The 22,082-nt window shown below is 41.6% G+C and overlaps 1 protein-coding gene across 2 annotated transcripts in view; it reads right to left on the bottom strand.

Annotated features, from left to right (window-relative positions):
* Nucleotides 1-684: 684 nt before the first annotated feature.
* SPTSSB (serine palmitoyltransferase small subunit B) overlaps nucleotides 685-22,082 on the bottom strand; it is a 66,343-nt gene continuing 44,945 nt past the window's right edge. For both annotated transcript variants that reach the window (XM_086944340.1, XM_086944341.1), the window contains one exon: nucleotides 685-2,227. In XM_086944340.1, coding sequence (XP_086800466.1) covers nucleotides 1,965-2,207 — 243 coding nt within the window. In that variant the 5' untranslated portion in view covers nucleotides 2,208-2,227 and the 3' untranslated portion in view covers nucleotides 685-1,964. The remainder of the gene's footprint in view (nucleotides 2,228-22,082) is intronic.

Raw genomic sequence — 22,082 nt, 5'->3', positions numbered from 1 at the left:
CACCCCGACTTCTGTAATACTCCACATCCCTTTTCTTTTCAGCAACACCAAAATGATGATGGTTGGATATCTGCTAAATGGTGAATTTGCATTCTAATTAAGTGTCGTTTTTAAATCATGACGTGTAAGTTTGAGGCACAATAATCTTTTTCCAGCAGCTAACGACAAAAAATGGTTTGCAAGTTTCTTTTGAGAAAGTACTTTTTCAGTGGAAGAAGGCCTCCAACAACTACAGCGACCTGTTCTGAAAGGAGATATAAATAAATGCCTGATGAAAACAAAGCTGCAATGTATTTCACAAAGTAACATACCTGGGAATTTTTTTTTTTAGCAATAACAATTTGTGATACTTCTGCGGTCTAATTCACTTACATATCGACCTGTCGCTGTTCTGTCATGAACTACTGTAATAAAATCAAACTTTTTACTTGGTAAACAACTGATATATACTTTATTTGTTTCAGTAAAACTGCATGCATGTAGATCTACATTTAAATCCTGTTCATACTTTTTTCTCCCAAGATCAACTTCGTTTTCACAGAAACAATGGGAACATTACAATGTTATTTGTAAGTCCCTCACTGAACATATTTTATTTCGCATATAGATAACAAGTAATTAAGTAAAGGTCCCGCATAATATATATATGATGCGTTTGCACTAACATCCAGTCTACTAAAAGAGAACATAGTACAAGCTTTACTATTTGACATTCACATTTGATTTAGCATTACAATAAAAGTTATGGACTTTTCCAATGGCATTTTAATAAATATCCCTGCTATACAATCTAAGCCATTTCAAAGTTTACAACACGTTTAACAATTATTAATCCATATTTTCAATAAAAAAAATAACATTTATTTTAATGACTTCACGCGCAGTACAAATAAATTGGCTGCTAATACCCGATTTAAATATACCTTGATTACAGTAGATATAATCGTCTGGATGTTTTTATTTGGTAGAAAAGTACACAATGGCATGTGTGTTCTGGAAAAGGGTACCTTTTAAAAATATCTTTTGAAAATGGGCCAGCAATTGAACTTTGTAACAGTACTTTAACACTGTGCCCAAGACAACAAAGGTATAAAAGATTGGCAGAGTACTGCAAGTACTCGTGTAACATTGTGCTTCAATATACTCTGTGCAAATTGTGCTTACTCTGGTTATGGTCATCAAGTTATGTACAGACCACAAATGCAATTTTTCATGGGAGATACTGTCCTCTATCAGGTGCGCCCGTACTGGTACCAATAAGACAACTGTCAACAAAATCATCTGGTTCATTCTCCCCGTGGTCTCCAGAATTGGTGTCATCTACTTCACCTACCTTTTTTAACACCAGAACCATCATAACCACTATATTTAACAAGCTTGGGTAACATTTTTTGTTTTACTTTGCATAGTTACAGTTATGAACTCAGTTAAAGACAATTCTGAAGTATTTGGTGAACATCAGTGAACTGTCAGAGGCAAGAATTCAATTTCCAAATTATTTTCACAACACAAACATGTGTAATAATAAACTGGTATGTTTTGTAGAAAAAGCTGGTTTAGTTGGCATTGTCCTCTCTGATACCAAGCAATAAAATTAAATGCAGTGAATCAGTAAGGCTCAAAAAGCTTTACAACAAAAGTCAAGTCTAACAAATATGAATTCCCAGTTGATGATACTTAAACTCCTTGACGGAAAGGTATGGAAGTGTACATGCACATAGCCCAACAGAGGAACTTACAACTACATAAATTGTGTTTTCAGTGCATTCAAGAAGCAGAAGTCCCATTGTCAGTACCAAATGCAAACAGGTTACTTTATGATTGTAGAGTCTGCTGTCCATGCCAATCATCGCGCTACAAAAGGAAAAAAGCAGGAGAAAACCCATTTTCCAAGCAGTGCATGTAGGTCAGGCGTTCTCAACAACTAGTCCCCGGAGAGCAATCTCACTGTGAGTAGCCATGGTTCAGTTTATAAGAGCAACAGTACTTTCATGCTGGCCTCCACATATGCTTGAAAAAAACTCCAAAGCAAGCCGGACATGGATGGGAATGAAGACATAAGATGTGTATATAACCATTGCGATGACCGTCAACAACACAGTGTTGAAAATGTTTTGTTCCCACGGCTCCAAGACATAGCTGCATGTAATCAGTAGGTACTGGTAGTAAAGCCAGGACAGGTATTCCTTCATGTGCTTCACATCCATTTTGTGCAAGAGGGAAGATCCTAAATGCCAAAACACAAACATTTTAATTAAAATTGGCTTTCATGACATACCCATTACAAGTGACTAAAATAGATACATTTTAATTGAAATTAACTACCAATTAATTTTAAAATCTCTTTTCCCTATAAAAAACATACTATCATGAAAGCAGCAAACATTCCTGGCTGAATGAAGGATGTGCTATTGAATTTGCAAAAAAACCTGCATGAAATTTTGACTTCAACGCAATAAGATTGGAATCAGAAGCAAGAGGGAGTTCTACATCTGGACACTGCTTCGAAGTCTTTCCAGCCAGAAATCTGTGGTGCTTTCCATAAATGCGGAAACAGGAACTGGGACCATCATAATATTACACATTCCTAAAGCTGGACTGAATAGGCACCAGGGGAAAAGGCACTGGGGAAAAGTTGAAAGTTAAAGCTGACCGTGATAGAGCAGGATTCAGATACACAAGGTGGATTGGGCCCGGTCTTGGCTCAGAATTATAAGAATTTTCGAAGAAAAATATCTGGGAAGGCAATGTTCCATGGGGCAAGACAGCAGTTAGTGTCAAAGGAGGATGCGTCGTCGTTGGGAAGCCTCTGGACAAAGTTGCGGTGAAGATTTCTGCAATCGAACTGTGTCATTTTTTTGGAAGTTGAAAATCTCCAGTGGGACAAAGCTTCAGGATGAAGGCTTACAGCAACCTTGCACCTGCACCTAGACTCTGCCATCTGCACTGTGACCCTGCAAAGTGTTGCACATCAGTCCCAGAGTCTTGAAGTGGGATTAATGTTCTTTGCCAGCCTCTGTGGATACAGCAGAACTGACAGTCTGCTGTGCGACGCAACCCCAAGCAGAACGGAAGCATCTATGCTGCTGCATGGATTGGACCCGTTGCAAAGACTCACATCACCCCTGCATCGCCTTCAGAACTGCCACTTGGTGACTCATCCCCGGCCTTGCATTTCTCGCCGATGATGCAGGACTATGCGGGACAAGGATTGTGGTTGAGGCTTGACCAGGGCTCCTATCCCAGTCAACCAACAACCAAATTTCTTACACCAGTCAAATAATGTCAAGGTATTTGTAGAGCGCACTGTCACCAAGCCCTTGGCGTCACTTTGGTAGTCCTGGGTTTAATCAGTAAGGCAGGCCTCTAAGGGTAGAAGGCAGACTTCAAGCAGCAGGGTAGTCCTCTAAAATAGAGGAGGGTCCTGACTGTCTTCTGCAGGTTCAGGAGTAAACTCAAGAGTTGGTCTGAGGGTCCAATATTTAAACTTGGTGTCAGCCTTTGAAGTGGGAGAAAGTGCTAGGCCTTTCTACCATCTGGATCTGGAAACCTGATGGTAGAAAGTTTCCAGAACCTAAGGGTTTCAATGTCTAGGGTGGCAAAAGACTGCTATCAAGTTCTTTTGGAGTGTGATGGGGCAGCCACTAAGTGGTGCAAGGAACAGCCTGTTCCTACTATCCTGTGGTTTTAGCATTTGTCACCCCGAGTGGGATGGGTATGCTCAGACGTGAGTCCCATGCACTCCACACCACTGGATTCAAGCAAGCCGCGCTGAAGATGGCTTGAATGCCAGAAACCGGTCCTCAGAAGCATGGTTCCGGTCCAGGGAAGACATGGCTTGGCAGTTTGGGCTGGACTGTTCCCATGAGGCACAGGGTCAAGGCTGATTTTCATATGGCCATGTCTGAACTGGGGTGGTGTGCAGTGCAAAAAAACAATGGATTTGGACCAGATCTCTGTACTGGGGTGAATGTATGACATTGTTCTGCATTCTGTCCATCAACTGTGGTTGTTGCATTCCTTCTATCCTGGCGGGACGGTCCATCCTGCCAACCTTTAGTGCCCCTTTGTCTCACTATTAGGGAGGAATAATACAATGCGTTTTATTACATCGTGGTACTTTACTACACATTGGGCATCGTAATGAATATATATATATATATACATACACTACTGGCGGTCGCCAGTAGGTAGTTCTAGTTAGGATCTACTTTCCATTGGAAATCCGCAACATTCTATTGGGAATAACTTTGGCGCCGGTGGACGAATCTTTGCGAATCTCTCAAAGTTCGTGGCCCGCTCCGCTCCGCTCTTTCCCTGAAAATGTGGGGGGGATTCGACAAGCGGGGGCCGAGATAAAAGGGGGGTCCCAAAACGTGTTTTCCCCATGTTAATTTCCATAGGGCGGTCAAACCCACTTTTAGCCCGAACGGCTGAATGGATTTCCACCAAACTTGGCAGAATTGTAGGGACTGGTACCCCGATGTGCCTTTGCTATGTCTCAAGATATATGCTCCAGTGGTTTTTACGAAAATTAACTTTGAAAAATTATATATTGGGCTATATATATGTTAGAGCCCAAATGTAGCCCAATGTAGCCCAAAGATGGCCACCAGAGACAAAAAAAAACAAATGTAGCCCAAATATCAGCCAGATGTAGCCCAACAATTTGCTATTAAAAACCTATGAAATTCACTGAAAAAACCATAGGTTTCACACACGTTATAGTTAGGAATTAGCATTTAAAAAACCCATTAAATTCACTGAAAAAATCATAGGTTTCACACCAGTTATAGTTAGCTGGAAATTTTACTGACATAAAACCATTGAAATTCCCACGTTATAGTTAGTTGGACTCACTATAACTTGCGCGCCTGCAATGCACTGCTGATGATGTCACATATTACATCACTCATGACATGGTCAGTGACATCACTCATGACATAACTGATGACACCATCCTTGTGACAGACCTCCTTTCAGTGTAATGTAACCCTTGAAACACATATTCAAAAATAGAAACTAAAATTTTCAAAGAAATAGAGATACCCATACCAGTTTCAACAACCAATTCAGTAATACCACCATCTATATACACATCCACTCATTCACCAACAGTTCTATATAGTCACTCATACATATATTCACTCATCATATGTAGTGAAACACCTATACATCCTGTTACACACCAACAGTCATCCAAAAGTTACTCACACACATAATCACACATGCAAATAAACTATTGATCATCCATTTATTTGCATATACAGCTATACACACACTACCACCTTACTTCTAAGGAAACGTACACATACTTACTCTCTTAAACAATCACTTATAGAAACACATACTTATTTAAACAGGAACTCTTACAATCTCTCACTCTCACGTATATACTCACCTATATACATCAATACTCACATATACTAGATTAAAACATATGTAGTTACTCATTAAGACCCTAGTGAGACAGTCATTCACTCACTAACACACACATATACACACTCATCCACCCATACAGTCCTGCACATATGCTGTCTTCAAAACAAATACAAACAGTGAGTCAGTCATTGATGCATCTATGTGCTAAGTAATACCCCCACCAAACTATACAGACACTCATACTGATACTAAAAAATATAAAACAACAAAAAAGAATAATAAAAACAGTGACACCATCCTTGTGACCGAGTGACAGACCTCCTTTCAGTGTAATGTAACCGTTGAAACACATATTCAAAAATAGAAACTAAAATATAAAACATATTGATTTTTCAGAAAGACACACATTCCCTGGATGGTGTCATCAGTGATGTCATGAGTGAGGTCACTGACCATGTCATGAGTGATGTAATATGTGACGTCATCAGCAGTGCATTGCAGGCGCGCAAGTTATAGTGAGTCCAACTAACTAGAACGTGGGAATTTCAATTGTTTTATGTCAGTAAAATGTCCAGCTAACTATAACTGGTGTGAAACCTATGGTTTTTTCAGAGATATATATATATATATACACACACACACACACACACACACACACACAAAAAGAAAATGAGGAGAACTCTGGGTAGTTCTCCAGTTTGGATGGAAAGCACCTCCTGTTAGAGCACTCTTAACACCAGCGACACTCTAAATCTGCTCACCTCAAATGACTGTTTTGCTATCAAAGTCTTTAAGCATAGGATTAGCAAAGGGCCCTCCACGCCGAGACAGAAAAGGACAAAGTCTTTTGCTATTTCCACAGTAAAGTCTTTAAGCATAGAATTAGCACAGTGCTGTCCTTGCCGAGCTGTAAAATGACAAAAGCCATGGCTTTCCACCTAAACTTGAGAACTACCCAGAGTTCTCTTCTTCTTTTTTGCATTATTTTTGTGTCACTATGTCTGAAAGGGTTTTGTTTTGATATATATCGGTCGTCTGTTGGTAGTTATAGTTAGGACTTTGTTTCAATTCAAAAAGCGTTTTTTCTATTGCCAATATCTTTGGCGCAGTTTGACGAATATTCACAACATTTTCAAAAAGTAGTTGGGCGCTCCGGTCAGCTCGTGTCTTGAAAGTTTCGGGGTGATTCGTCAAGCGGGGGCTGAGAAAAAGGGGGGTCCGAAAACGCATTTTCCCCATGTTAAGTTCCATAGGAACTTAGACAAAGCTACAACCCAAACTGCTGAACGGAAATGCACCAAATTTGGCAAAAAGGTAGGTCTTGGTTCAGAAAGAGCCCTTTTTGTTAAATGGTGTAAATCCGTTCAGTAGTTTCAGAGAACTTAGAAAAAGAAAAGTTTCGATATCTGAGCACCAAGGAGGGTTTGCGAACCCTCCCGGGCACAAGCTTCACTCAGATTGGCTGTCAGCACTCCAAACCAGGAAGTGTTGGTAGCTATCTTGTGTCTCAGTAACCAAGTCACAAGAAAACAGTGAAAAAGACATTAAAAAAAACAAGAAAAGGGAGCAGGGTAGAAACACCCTGACCCCTTAGGCCTGCTCAGATTTTTTTTTTAAATCGGCCAAATTTGCGCTGGATGCACGAATTCGGCCGAGAAAATGAAAAACAAATGAAGCGCAGGCTTCCGCGCTACATTTAATTGAGCCCCCGGAAGGGCCAGGTCCCGGGGGTATGCCATAATATTATATTGTGGTGGCCCGCTATTTTTTATTTAGACAGTCTCCCATACATTGAGCAGTTTCAGCCCAAAATGTAAAATAGCCTGATTAAGAGCACAACTCTAGAAGTAGCCAACTACACTCTGCGAAACTGCATATATGCTCTTTTTTTTTGGGGGGGGGGGGGGTATATATCGCGTATCAAAGGTATCAGAGTGCTTTACATGAGCACATTCATTTCTTAGGCACGGGGAGATTAAGTGATTTGCCCCGAATCACAGAATATTGAGCGACCCAGCCAAGATTCGAGCCCGGTTCCCCAGCTCCGAGGTCGACCGCCCTAGCCGTTAGTCTACATTCTCGCCCCATTTTTAGGTCACAACATTTTTTTTAGGAGTGTGGTTTTTACAAAATATAATTAACCAAAACCAGGATGCAAGCAGTTAAATGTGTGCAGTAAGTCAACAGCACATTGAAGAAGCCACGTGACTATGAGAATAGCTTCCACGCGTGAAGGAGGTGTGATACAGAATCTGTGAGGCAGGAAACAGTGTTCATGTTTTTCTTAGGCCAGTTTCGCTGTACTGGAGTAATAAACTGGAATATGGCCTTTGCACTGCGTTTTGAGGACACTTATTTTCAAAAACAGAAGTAAAATGGCGTCCGGTATAGCCCAATCAAGTGCATTTGTTTGTTTGCACTGCAATTCAGACCTACAAGCAAGAACAAAAAGGTATTTTGAGTAAGTATCTGTTTACCATGAAAGGAATCTCAATTGCTTGGCTACATTCCAATGCGGCTGAATCTGGTTTTGTAAGTTCATCTCCACCTACGCCTATTGCATGACATGTAACCTCTCTACTACGTGCTTGCACTGGAAATACCAAGGCATAAATAACTTAATAACTGGTAATCATTTGGTGAAACGATAGGAATGAGCTTTACATAAATCACCTTTTGAAGATCTTGCTCGTGTTACTCGAGAGGAGGTCTCCATGATGGGGTTACCAGAGCCCAGCCTCCCACATGCAAACAGAAATTATGAACAATAAAGATGGCGAGCAATCGGGCATACGTGGCTAGGCCGACCACTTTTTTGAACAAACCATGAAAGATGAAATTATAATTTATTAAAACAATTCAGTACGAAAAAAAATGTAACCATACATACAGTAACATATATCCGTGATCAATTACCTTCCTTTTGCACTCAAAACCATGATTATGGTTAGTGAATCAAAGAGATGCTTCAGTTTTCCTTCTTTAACCACTTCACTGCTAGGAGTTTTATTCCTGGCACGAGCCCTCTTTGGAATTTGAAGCAGGTCCCACCTAAGTCTTGATAACTTTCTTCGCCACAAAAGATATCCAGGCCGAATTTATGTCCACCCCTACCCCATCGCCCAACACATTATTTTTAAATGGGAATAAAGTGCACAACATTGTGCATTTTATTTTTTAGAAGTGACATCAAGAAAATGTATGTTGTGCTATGTTTTCTTCCTCCCAGGTGGATTTCAGAAACCGGGAGAGTTGGCAAAAGAAATATTTTTTCACCAAAGTTTTTTCATTTTTTTTATTTTTATTCTTTAAGTTTAGTGGTGATTAATATTTCCTGTTTTTAAAGTTTCTACCTACTCTGCAGTTTGGGTGGAGCATATTTGTAAAACTGATGGGTGAACATGGAAAGCTATACATATCTGGAATAGAGATAACATTCTGAATTCTTCGAGTAGCCATTGATGTAGATTGGTCATGGTTTCCTAAATTTTTGAAATAAAAAAAAAAAATGAATCCAAGACGGAAAAAATAGGCTAGGTTTTCATCTATATCTTTTGCCCTCATCACAGCTCTCAAAAATTAATATACTGTTATATCTGTTGGACTTGTCCAGTCAGAGAGACCAATAATGTTTATCAGGGTATACAACATTTACAACAAATCTTTTACCACGCACTACCATTACAACGCAAACCATTCCAACGCATTGCGCTGGGGGGCGCTCTAGGATAGGGAATACGTTTAATTTACTATCCAACACCTTCCCTAGTGTTCACGGGGACTGGAGTTGGAATAGTAAATTAAACTATTCACTATCCAGCACCCCAAAGCGCTATGGGTTGTAAAGGCATGCGTTGTAAAAACCGCGTTGTAAAGGTATGCGTGGTAAAAGTATGCGTTGCAACGTCATACATCCGTTTATCAGATGTTCAAAAAACAAGCGATAACTAGAGCCAGGAACTGAGCTGCAGCTCATAATAATTTTCCATTGCGTTTTGACCGCCGATCAAGTTACAAGGTAAAATCTAATAAATGAAAAATTGTATAATGGAAAGTTCAGCATTTTTTAAATGTGTCAAGGTATCAGTTTAGGAAAGGGATGTTTGTGCCACAATAAATTTGGATGTACCCATTGTAGCATAAGGTGCTTCCCACTTTGCTTGCCCCATCTAACAGGTACTCAACGTTGGAAGATATGGAGGCTTGTGATTGACTGACCTCTGATCAAATGGTTTCTGGACTGGTATCTGTAGAGCGGGCTCGGTTGGCTGGTCCTGAATTAATAAATACTATCGCCCCAATACTAATCAACAATATTTTATTACTCTCCCAGGCACTTCACTCTCAATATTCCAGTAGTGACAAAGTTTCTTTCATGGAATATAGCAGGATACGAATCTAAAAAAGATAATCCAAACTGGCAAAAAGTGTTCCTGACTTCAGATATCTACTTTCAGGAAACGTGGTCAGAACAGCCGGTGTATGTAAATGGTTATCGTTCCTACGTTACCTCAGCAGTCCCATCAATAGCAGGTAGATCCAAGCGGGGCTTGCTTAACCTTGTTGCAAATATGATCACCCTAGGCAAGGTGAAGGTCATTAATAATTCATCTAATTTTCACACTATTTCAGCTGAAGCTCCTGGGAAAGTTGATTGTTACCAAATCAATTTTTATAACAATTTTAAGAATCCTACAAATGTAACAGACGAGTAAAGGGGAAGTATTGGAAGCTCTATTAACACTTCATCCACGCTCTCTTTTCTTAATCTGGTCTGTGGATTTTAATATACACTGCTGCCTTAAATCGGATCAGCGTATTTGTGGTGTAACTTACTCCAACAATTTGCCGCTTATCCATTTTCCACACAAAATGATGGTAATATTTTAAACGGCTTTTTACTAACCTGTGATTTAAATATAATAAATTCGTGTCACCAAATGACAGACCACACCTCCCTATTTTCCAAAGCAATGGAGTCACATCGGCAATTGATTTTATAATCCAACAGTCCAATAATATGAGTAGCATTAAGGCTTCTAAGGTAGAGCTTACAGAGTTTAGTGATCATGCTTTACTTGTTTTCAACTTTGTTTGGTCTTTTCCTGTTAAGCTCAGATCTCCATGTACCCCAAAACTGATACGGAGTAGGAAAAATGGATTTGCCCTTAAATGGGAGAAAATTGATCCAACTAATTTCCTCCCAAAGGTTGTAAAAGAGGTCTTACCCAAAACTGAAGCTTGTCTAGACTCTAACACTGACAATGACCAGGTAGTAATATCATTTAATAAAATCTTAACATCTATAAAATCTAATCTTATACGTCCACCTATGAGAAACACTCCTTCTACGAAAAGGTGGTTTGAGTAAAACTGTTTGATGCCTGTAGAGCTCTTTGCACAGCTCTCAAACTGAATCCCAGAAATAAAGATCTAATAAGGCCATTGCGAGCGGACTATAAGACAGCTAGAAAGGTCAGTAAAAAGGAGTTATGGGAGGAAGCTTGGGAAAAATTGGGAGAGGCATCGAGAAGTAAAGACAGCAAGTCATAATAGCGGGTGGAAAATTCCCCCTTTCTACAGAAGAGGGGGGCCCTCTCGACACCCACAGACTAATCCTCCTGGCTCTCCCACTTTCAGAGCATTTTTAACAGAGATTGATAGAGGTATAATTCATCTGGATGATTCGATGATCGTCCACCGGGGGATAGAATTTTCTATAGCAGAAACTGATCTTGCACTCTCCCGATCGCCAGCCTTAAAGGCCGCAGGGCTGGTTGGGGTCCCTCTGGATATCTTTTTCATACACATAAATGTATGGGTCCCGCTCTTGACACTAGTTTTTAACGCAGTCTTTAAAGTGGGACCTCCAGTATTCTGGAAACAATTGGTGATTATATATATATGTAAGGAATTCCCATGAATTTAGCAAATTATCGCCCAATTTCTTTAATGGATAGCACTGCCAAATTAATGGGGAGACTGCTCTTAAATAGGCTGGAGGAGTGGGCATCCAACAAAAATATTTTAGCAGAGAGTCAATATTGGTTCAGAAAGGGGAGGGGAACGATCGACCAAGGGCTTAATCTGTCCTTACTTGCAGCAAAGTGTGTGTGCGAAAAAGGGACCGTTTTATATGTCTTTTGTGGATTTGTCCACGGCCTTCGACTGTGTGGACCATTCAAAATTGTGGGTTCTTTTGGAGTCGATAGGCGTGGACAAATCCATAATTCTTTTTTATCAGGGATCTCTATAGAGAGGCCGGGGCTGTAGTTAGATTTGGCAAACAGGGGTAATGCCCAGAAATGTTTACAATTGAAAAGGGAGTGTGACAGGGATACGTTCTGGCCCCCTTTCTGTTCTCCCTATAAGCAACAAATGTAACAAAGTCCTGATTGCACAGTGCTTGAATGTTCCATCAACAGGCAACTTATCACTGCCTGCTCACTTCTACGCAGATGATGCGGTCTTGATGGCCAGGACACCTATGGCCTTACAGCACCTGATTAACTCCTATTCATCTTTTATGGATGACTTGGGTTTTTTGGTTAACAGATCAAAAATATTTATATTAACAGCAGGAATGGGAAGGATAAGGTCCATTTCATTTAACTTGGATGGGGGCCGTTTGGAACGAGTAGAGTCCTTTGTATCCCTAGGCCTCTTCTTTGACTCCAAACTTAAATGGTCCATCATGGTTGTCAATAGAATAAACATTCTGCAAAAAAGCATAGTAGCCCTCGGAAAATGAACATCTAAATTGGGCAAAAAATCAATCAGGGAAATCGTAGAAATATACCAGGAAAAATCTGTTGACAATATGGCGCAGAAATGTGGGGCACAGCTGAAGTGAGTGCTTTGCAGAAAGTGGAGGATAAGTTTGTCAAAAAGCTGCTTTCCGTTAATCCTGGCTGTTCAAATCGCATTGCACACAAAAAACTAGGCCTCCTTTTTATTACTGATTTGGTAAAACTGGTCCCGCTCCTTTTATGGTTGCGCATATGGAAAAGGGACTTGGTTGGGCAGAACCATGCTGTAATTAAAGATATTACTAATCTCGACTGAGCTAATAGTATCCCCTGGCTTGTATATGTTAGGAAGTCTTTTACAGATCTTGTTTTGGCCTTTTTGTATACATCACCCAGTGAATGCATTTCTGTTGCTAAGAAGGAGCTAAATAAGGCATTTATTATCAAATGTGACTTAGAAAGATGGCAATGAAATCACAGCAAAGTCACGGTTATATACTACCACAAGTTGCCCAGTGTGTGCACGGGTCACGTTTCATCTCTCTTTTGTGACTAACAATATGACTGATATCTATTAATAAGGACGAGGTTAAACTTTTTCCCCTCATGGTAGGATACCTAGCTCTTGACCATTCTTTAATATAGGTAATATCAAATGTTCTAGTATTCTCCATGCCAACACTTTTCCCGATAAAAGCAATACCCCGCATGTGCGGTTACGCCTGCTGCACAGGACAAGAAGGCCCTACAGCACACCAAGGTAATGTTAAGATTTTTGATTTCACTTACACTTGAACATAGTTTGTATCTGTGTATGCTTAATTTTCGAGAAGTAGACCATCTGCAAACATGAATGAACTGTGATAATAATTAAGTATATTACCTTGGATTAGCAGAATCTTCAAAAAGGAGTTACCAAAAAAACTACAACAAAAATATATATATACTCCATCCGAGGTGTGCTAAGATATATGCCATTGATCCTTTGATGTTCTTCTAGGGCAATATTGCCCAGAATACTAAGAGTCAAAATCTGTAAATAGGAAAAGTTCATGGTTCAAGTGCTCTCTCATTTTAAAATCCAAAATGCGTGCTTGTCAAGACTTGCCTAGCCACTAGTCAACGTAGTGGGAAAACCTCTAAAATCAGGTCAGGAGGTCAGACGCAATGTAAACATGCGCGTTTGAAAAGACGTCATGTGGTTCCAGTAATTTTCCTTAAGCGGTGTTTGACTGAACTCCAAAATAGCAGCGCCCACATGGCGGAAGGAACGGGACGCGGCAGAGTGCAAGGTTGCCGGTCTAGTGTTTCTTCGCTCACAACTGATGCTGCAGGTGATGCGCGCGTTCTGATAACGAACTGCGCACTTCAACTGGAATCATCCACGAAGTCAGAGTGAAGTTCCGGGGTTCCGAGTTTTCCAGAGAAATCTTCAATTTCTTCATCCGAAGGTATTCAACATTCGCATGCGCAACGAGGGACAAGAAGTAAGAATCTTCAAGCCTCATTCTAGACTGTATTGAATCAATTTTGACGCGCCTTGCGTCCTCAATATAAGGCGTTTACAAGTGACTGAACTTATACGCCGGAAGCTGTTTTTCTTTCCTCATAGTTTACTCATAGCTAGGGTTTGTGTCTTCTTGGAACTATAAATTTATGTTGTGAACTACGGAAAACTACATTTATGGACTACGTTTACAGAGCACACCTCAACTCTGTCAGGTACACCTTATATAAGAAAAATCATAGAGTCACGCTAAATAATTCCCATAGAGTATTCTTGATAGCTAATGATACTGTGTTTCACGTAGGTCCATAGAAAACCTGGTTTCAGTTGAAAATTAGTGAGAGAGAAGCAATTGCCTGTGGTCCAAGGGTAAGCATTTTGATAGTGTAAAATATGACTCTGAATGTAAAACAAATTGCATGAAATTAAATAGGGTTTCCTTGCAGGTGATACCAGAAGACCCAGTAGACCAATACAACGAGTGTACTCCATCACTCGAGGGCAGTCTCTCTTCTCTTTTGTTATTTTAGCCACTTCCCCTTTCCCTTCTGTTTTAGGGGTTACCTTGACATTGCAGTGTCGGGTGGCTTCTGAGGCAGAGGGGCGTTGGGACTAAGCGTCGACTCCTGTGGATTCAGCAGGCCCTCCTGACAGATTGAAGTGCCTTTAAATATCCACCTGAGTCGACGTGGCGGAGGGGTTAGACTTAAAGGCGTTGGCAGGAATTCTGGAGGGGTTGCAGAATCAGTTAACCCATTCAGTTGAGGAGAATAGAGCCTTAAGAGAGGAGGTTAAACGTTCCCAACAGGAGACTCACCAAATTAAATTTAAAATGGAAGAGTTGTTAGCAGGTGCTACCCCATTACCTGGAATCCATTCTAGTATGGGTTCAGCTTCGGAAGTAGCCACACAAGTAGTTCATTCAGTAGCCCCTGTAGTGCCATTGGCAAACCCAGAGAGATTTAGTGGGGATCCACATAAGGCCCAGATTTTTCTCACCCAGTGCTCATTACATTTTCTATGTCGGGCAGTGGTGTTTAAAGAAGATCAAGTTAAGGTGGCTTTCATGCTGTCGTATTTGAGCGGTGATGCCGCTGCCTGGTCCATGCCTTTGGTCTCCCGCAATGACCCAGCCCTGTACAATTTTGATCTTTTCAAAAAAGAGTTTTTGAGAATCTTTGACAGAAGAACTGCAAACCAAGCTATCGACAACGAACTATTAGACCTCAAACAAGGGAATCGTGACTTGGTGGCTTATATTGCGCAGTTCAACAAATTGATTGTGGAAACAGATTGGCCAGAAGAAAAGCACTCAGCAATTTTTTATCGAGGCCTCAAGGACGAGCTGAAAGACGCTTTGGCTCAGATACCGAAACGGCTGCAGGACATATCAGAATTGATTGATTTAGTCCTCCAACTTGACCACCGTCAATTCGAAAGGAGATCTGAGAAAAAGAAGGATTTTAAACCCTACGTTCCTCGTTTAGACCGGATCAAGTCGGAGAGCAACGAGACCGAAGTCAACGTGAGCGAAGAACCTATGCAAATTGGCTCCATAAGGGGGCCTTTGTCTAGAGAAGAGAAGGAGAAGCGGCGTACCAATCAGCTGTGTTTGTATTGTGGTACTTCGGGGCATTTCGTAAAAGAATGCCCGAAAAGACCAAAGACAAGTCAAGGGGTAAAAGACAGATCCCATCAGTAGAAGGAGTTGCCCTGGTGGGATGTTGCAATGAGTCAACTCAGGAACCTCAACAATTGATTAACACCTTACAGTCGACGGCCCCTCATCTTACGGTCTCATTCACGGTGAAATTCGGACTCCAAGAAATCCAGGGAGTCTCGGTCATGATCGACTCTGGGGCCACAGGAAACTTTTGTGATTTGCGTTATGCTCAGGAAATTAGAGTCAGAACCATCAAGAAGAGGCACCCCGAAGTAGTAAAAGCAGTAGATGGTACTAACCTCACCTCCGGTCCCATCATTAACGAGACAGAAACTTTGGAATTGGTTGGGTTGCAGGGACACCGCGAATTCATAAGATTCAATCGTATAGACGCCCCACAATTCCAACTCATTTTAGGATTACCATGGTTGTCGGAACACAACCCTTACATAGATTGGGAACGAAGAACTGTGAAAATGACTTCCGAACATTGCCTGAAGAATTGCTTTTCGAGAATTAAGCCCAAAAGTGAAGACTCACCGGCTTCTCAGCTCGCTCAACTAGGCAACAGGATTTGTGCCACTATAACTCAGGAAATTCCCCAAGAATATAGTGATCTTATTTATTTATTTTATTTTATTTTAATTTCTTCTATAGCGCAGGAATCAATCCCGTAAGGGTATCTCCGCGCTTTGCCAGCTGAGAAGGTATTAGGTAGAGCAGCCTAGGGATTATGTGGATGGAAATGCTTCTAGGAAAAGAAGGGTTTTTAATGCCTTTCTGAAGGACAAGTGATTTATGGTGGTTCTTAGGTTAATGGGAAGATTGTTCCAGAGGGCAGGACCAACAGCGGAGAAAGCACGGTCTCCATGCCTAATCTTCTTTGTGTTGGGAGGTTTTAACAGGGCTTGGTTGCAGGAGCGGAGGGACCTGCTGGGCTGGTACAGTTCAAGAGACTGGGCTAGATATTTAGGACTTGCTCCATACAGACATTTATGTACCGTGCAACAGATCTTAAAGTGAATGCGCTGTCGTATGGGAAGCCAGTGCAGTTCTTTCAGCAAGGGCTTAGAAGGAGTCCTGGCAGGTGCACCCATGACCAGTCTGGCTGCCGTATTCTGGACCACCTGTAATCTTGCTAGTGTGTTTGATAAGAAAAATGCTGAGAGACTCGCACCTCATAGAGAATATGACTGTAAAATTGAACTAGAACCCGGGGCTGTGTTACCGTGTAGTCGCATTTATGCGTTAACAGAAGCCGAGAATGTGTACCTGAAGGAATACTTGGACGAATATTTGAAGATTGGATATATCCGGCCGTCCCAGTCCCCTGTGTCATCGCCTCTGTTTTTCCGTCCTAAGAAGGATGGCAGTCTTCGAACCTGCATAGATTACAGAGCGTTAAATCAAGTTACCGTAAAGAATAGGTACCCCTTCCCCTAATATCTCAGCTGTTGGATCAAGTTAAGGGGGCCAAAATATACACCAAACTTGATCTTAGGGGCGCGTATCATTTGGTAAGAGTGACCGAAGGCGACGAGTGGAAGACGGCCTTCTGGACCAAATACGGCATGTTCGAGTATCAAGTGATGCCCTACGGATTGAGCAACGCTCCAGCAGCGTTTCAGCACTTTGTTAACGATGTCCTGCGGGAATTCTTGGATCGAGTAGCGGTCGACTACATCGACGACATTTTGATTTTTTCAAATAACGTCCAGGAGCATGTGCAGCACGTGTGTGCTGTCTTACAGAAGTTGCTTGAGAACAATCTCTACGTTAAGTTAGAAAAGTGCTTGTTTCACGCTGATCTCGTGGAATTCCTGGGCTTTGTGTTATCAGCCGACGGCGTGGAAATGGATGACTCTAAAGTTCAGGTCATACAAGAATGGTCTTGTCCAAGAAGTGTAAAGGAAATACAAAGTTTTATTGGGTTTGCTAATTTTTATCGTAGGTTTATACCCAATTTTTCAGATAAGGTTTCACCTATCACTCGACTATTAAAGAAGGGAAAGAAGTTTGAGTGGTCGGTAGAGGCAGAAAAATCGTTTCAGACTCTAAAGAAGGCTTTTGTTACGGCTCCAATTTTGAAACACCCCGACTCTGAACAACCATTTTATGTGGAAACCGATGTGTCAGACTTCGCCACAGGAGGCATACTATATCAAAGGGATAAATTAACTGGGCAACTCCACCCGGTAGCCTACCGATCAAGAAAATTGTCATAGCCAGAATGTAACTATTCCATAGCCGACAAGGAATTGTTAGCAGTGAAAGAAGCTTTCCAGGATTGGCGTCATTATCTGTTGGGGGCCAAACATTGTGTGACTGTATTCACAGATCACCGCAATTTACAGTTTTTGAAGTCTGCTAAAACTCTCACGCCACACAACTGAGATGGTCCCTGTATTTCTCTGAGTTCGACTTTGTCATCACCTACAAACCGGGATCTCAAAATGGCAAGGCTGACGCCTTGTCAAGATTGAATTCTCCTGAAGAAACTAAAACATCACGTCCAGAATTAATCATTCCCTTGGAAAAGGTAATAGGAGTTATCCAGCTGGAAGAAATTACAGAAGAAATTTTGAAGAATCACTCCACGGAACTCACCAATTGGTCGATGTCCGACGACAAGAAAACCTTGATTAATGGCCTCCCCTTTTATGATGGCAAGTTGTACCTACCGTCCAAAGAAATGCAGGAAAAGGTCTTGAAAAGCTTTCATGATGATCGTCTTGCTGGTCATAAGGGGGTCAAAAAGACTCTGGAACTAATAAAACTACATTTTTGGTGGCCAGGCATGGCAGCTCAGGTGGGACAGTATGTTGCAACCTGTGAAGTGTGTATCAAAGGGAAATCTAATCGAAGTGCTCCTCAGGGGTTATTACAACCTTTGCCTAATGCTCCAGGCCCGTGGCATACTGTGTCGTTAGATTTAATCGTAGATCTTCCACCTAGTTTGGGGCATATGGTCATTTTGGTGCTCGTTGATTCCTTTTCTAAGATGGGACACTTCATTCCCCTAAAGGCTGTTCCCGCTGCTCCTCAGTTAGTTCAACTGTTTAATCAACACATAGTGCGGGCCCATGGGATTCCACAAATCCTTATATCAGATAGGGGTACGCAATTCATATCCAAATTTTGGAGAAAATTCATGCATAGTCTTGGAATCGACACACGATACTTGACCAGTTACCACCCAGAAACAGATGGTCAAATGGAGAGTCAACCAGGAGCTAGAACAGTATCTTCGACTCTTTCTGTTGGAGCAGGAGGGAAATTGGTCCGAGTTGTTGTGGTCGGCAGAGTTTGCCTATAACAATGCTGTGCATGACTCCACTGGGTATTCCCCGTTCTATCTAAATTCAGGAAGACACCCGAGACTAGTTTTGGGCAAAATGGATACAACAGTGCCAGCAAACACTGAAGTCATAACTGATTTAAGGGTTGCATATGATAAGGCCCAGAAGAATCTAATTAAGGCTAAAGAGTCATACAAAAGACAAGCAGATAAAAAAAGAAGAGCAGGGTCAAATTATGAGGTGAAGGATGAGGTGTGGTTGTCCACTAAACATTTGAGATTAAAAGGCAACAGGAAGTTTCAACCCCGATATATCGGACCATTTAAGGTGCTAAAAGTCATAAATCCAGTGGTAGTTAAGTTACAACTTCCAAAATCATTAAAAATACATCCAGCCTTTCATGTTTCCCTACTTAAAAAGAATCCAAAAAATGTTAGACTTAAGGTGGCTCCTTCCCCCATAGATGTAGAATGTGGAGAAGAGTTTGAGGTTAGCAGGATTCTAGACTCTAAAATTTCCAGAGGGAAGTTACATTACCTGGTTGAATGGAAAGGTTATGGACCTGAGGAGAGATCCTGGGAACCTTCTTCAAATGTACATGCTCCAAGGTTAGTCCAAACCTTCCATAGAATGTACCCTACAAAGCCAAAACTGGGGGGGGGGGCTATTTTGGAGGGAGGTACTGTCAAGACTTGCCTAGCCACTAGTCAACGTAGTGGGAAAACCTCTAAAATCAGGTCAGGAGGTCAGACGCAATGTAAACATACGCGTTTGAAAAGACGTCATGTGGTTCCAGTAATTTTCCTTAAGCGGGGTTTGATTGAACTCCAAAATAGCAGCGCCCACATGGCGGAAGGAACGGGACGCGGCAGAGTGCAAGGTTGCCGGTCTAGTGTTTCTTCGCTCACAACTGATGCTGCAGGTGAGGCGCGCGTTCTGATAACGAACTGCGCACTTCAACTGGAATCGTCCACGAAGTCAGAGTGAAGTTCCGGAGTTCCGAGTTTTCCAGAGAAATCTTCAATTTCTTCATCCGAAGGTATTCAACATTCGCATGCGCAACGAGGGACAAGAAGTAAGAATCTTCAAGCCTCATTCTAGACTGTATTGAATCAATTTTGACGCGCCTTGCGTCCTCAATATAAGGCGTTTACAAGTGACTGAACTTATACGCCGGAAGCGGTTTTTCTTTCCTCATAGTTTACTCATAGCTAGGGTTTGTGTCTTCTTGGAACTATAAATTTATGTTGTGAACTACGGAAAACTACATTTATGGACTACGTTTACAGAGCACACCTCAACTCCGTCAGGTACACCTTATATAAGAAAAATCATAGAGTCACGCTAAATAATTCCCATAGAGTATTCTTGATAGCTAATGATACTGTGTTTCACGTAGGTCCATAGAAAACCTGGTTTCAGTTGAAAATTAGTGAGAGAGAAGCAATTGCCTGTGGTCCAAGGGTAAGCGTTTTGATAGTGTAAAATATGACTCTGAATGTAAAACAAATTGCATGAAATTAAATAGGGTTTCCTTGCAGGTGATACCAGAAGACCCATACAACGAGTGTACTCCATCACTCGAGGGCAGTCTCTCTTCTCTTTTGTTATTTTATCCACTTCCCCTTCCCCTTCTGTTTTAGGGGTTACCTTGACATTGCAGTGTCGGGTGGCTTCTGAGGCAGAGGGGCGTTGGGACTAAGCGTCGACTCCTGTGGATTCAGCAGGCCCTCCTGACAGTGCTCCAAAAATCGTTGCCATTAGTATTTTATGGTATAATTTTAGATGAGTTAGGTGTTGGTCCAAATGGTAAATCTGACAGAAAAGCCTGCCCAGACTGCAAAAATAATATCCAACAAATCCATGGCTTTTAGAGACTGCCTTTGACTGAGTGAAAGACATCCATGTGCTGAACAGAAACGCAGTTATTGAAAAAGTCTATCGGAAGGAAAAACCAAAAAATGAGAAAACACGGATCTTAATAGGAATCTTCGAATAGTCATCAATCTTCCTGATATCCCCAAAGGCTGTTCCAATGTAAGGCTGCATGAACAGCTGCATGAACAAAAAAGCATAGCAACAAATGTGATTAATTTGTTTTAATTATATGATTAATTGTTTTTTATATTTTTTATGGGGCTTTATCATATTTCATTAGATAGGAACTTTAAGCAACAAATGTTAACTAAATAAAAGATTTCTATGAATTTTAATATATAATGAGAATTGAGGGCCTGATTTGGACGTCTTTAGGAGTTGCCTCCGACCGACACCCCCACGGGTGTGGAACCGACAGACCTCAAGACAGTGGTTCCAACACTGCAATTTGGATGAGACTGCACATGGTGCAGTCGCAAACTTCCATTTCTCAATGGGAGCCTCTGTGGCTGACCAAAGCCGCCTGCAGCACAAGCTCCCACTGAAAAAGTGACGTTTTTGCACATCTCTGCACCTTGTAGCAGGCACCACATGTGAAAGGGGTGCCAAAACTGGAGGCCCAGGAGGGAAGGTGGCCCTACTAGGGTCCCCCAAAGACACTTTCGACAGCAGTCGGAAAGGCAGACATGGAACTGCTGTGGGAAAGTGCCATCACAATTCCGGTGGCGGTAATGCTGTCCATTAGGGATTATGAGGCCTTTCCGACTAGCCGACGGGCTCCAAGAGTCCATCAGAATGGAGTCAGATTTACCAGCCAGTTTAAACTCAGACTGGTGTCTTTGTAATAAGGTGGTTGGAGTTTAAATCTTAGATGTTGGTCAGAGGCTTTCCGACCAACATCCAAATCAGCCCCTTAGTGTTTTGATTTCACTTGTGCATACAATGAAAACTATTACAGCAACCACTTTACCTCTGATGTAAACCATGTTTAGTGTTCCAGTTTTTTTCATCTCATGACGCAATTTGAATTCTCTACTCCTATTAAGATGGCCACCACATTCCATAATGACACTCAGGGTATGAGTGACTCTGGACTGTGCATTTTGCAGGAAATAAATGGCTGAGCCAATGCGGTATGGTCTCTGTCCTACCCCAGTAGTAATCCCACTATGTATAATTTTGACCACTTCTGGGCTTGCCTCAGAGTTGCTAACTCTCCGTACCAAGGGGTGACAACAATGGTGAGTGGAGTCTATCAATTGTAATATTTTGATTTGTCTTAGCATACAAGTGTGCTACACTTCAGTGCTTGTTCGGGTACTATCTCTTCGCCACATGTGTAGTATACTGATCCTGCCTGTTAGCGAACCACCTGGTCCAGTCATGCTGACTCTACCGCAGATATGCCATGATTATGACGTGGGAGCTGGAGTGGTTTTGGGTTATGTGCATTGGAAAGGACAACAGTCAAGGAGAGGAGCTGCTAGAAATGGTTCATATGAGGCTTGAGGTAGCATCTTGGAGAAAAAGGTAAGTGTCTAAGAGTACAAAAAAACCTGAGATAGGGAGCAGAGACTGGAGTACTTGTAATGGCAGTACAGTAA

Source organism: Lissotriton vulgaris, chromosome 11 (assembly GCF_964263255.1).
Source record: "Lissotriton vulgaris chromosome 11, aLisVul1.2, whole genome shotgun sequence".
Taxonomy (NCBI): Eukaryota; Metazoa; Chordata; class Amphibia; order Caudata; family Salamandridae; genus Lissotriton; species Lissotriton vulgaris.
The sequence above is the reverse complement of the archived record's forward strand: the minus strand, read 5'-3'. Positions and strand labels throughout refer to the sequence as shown.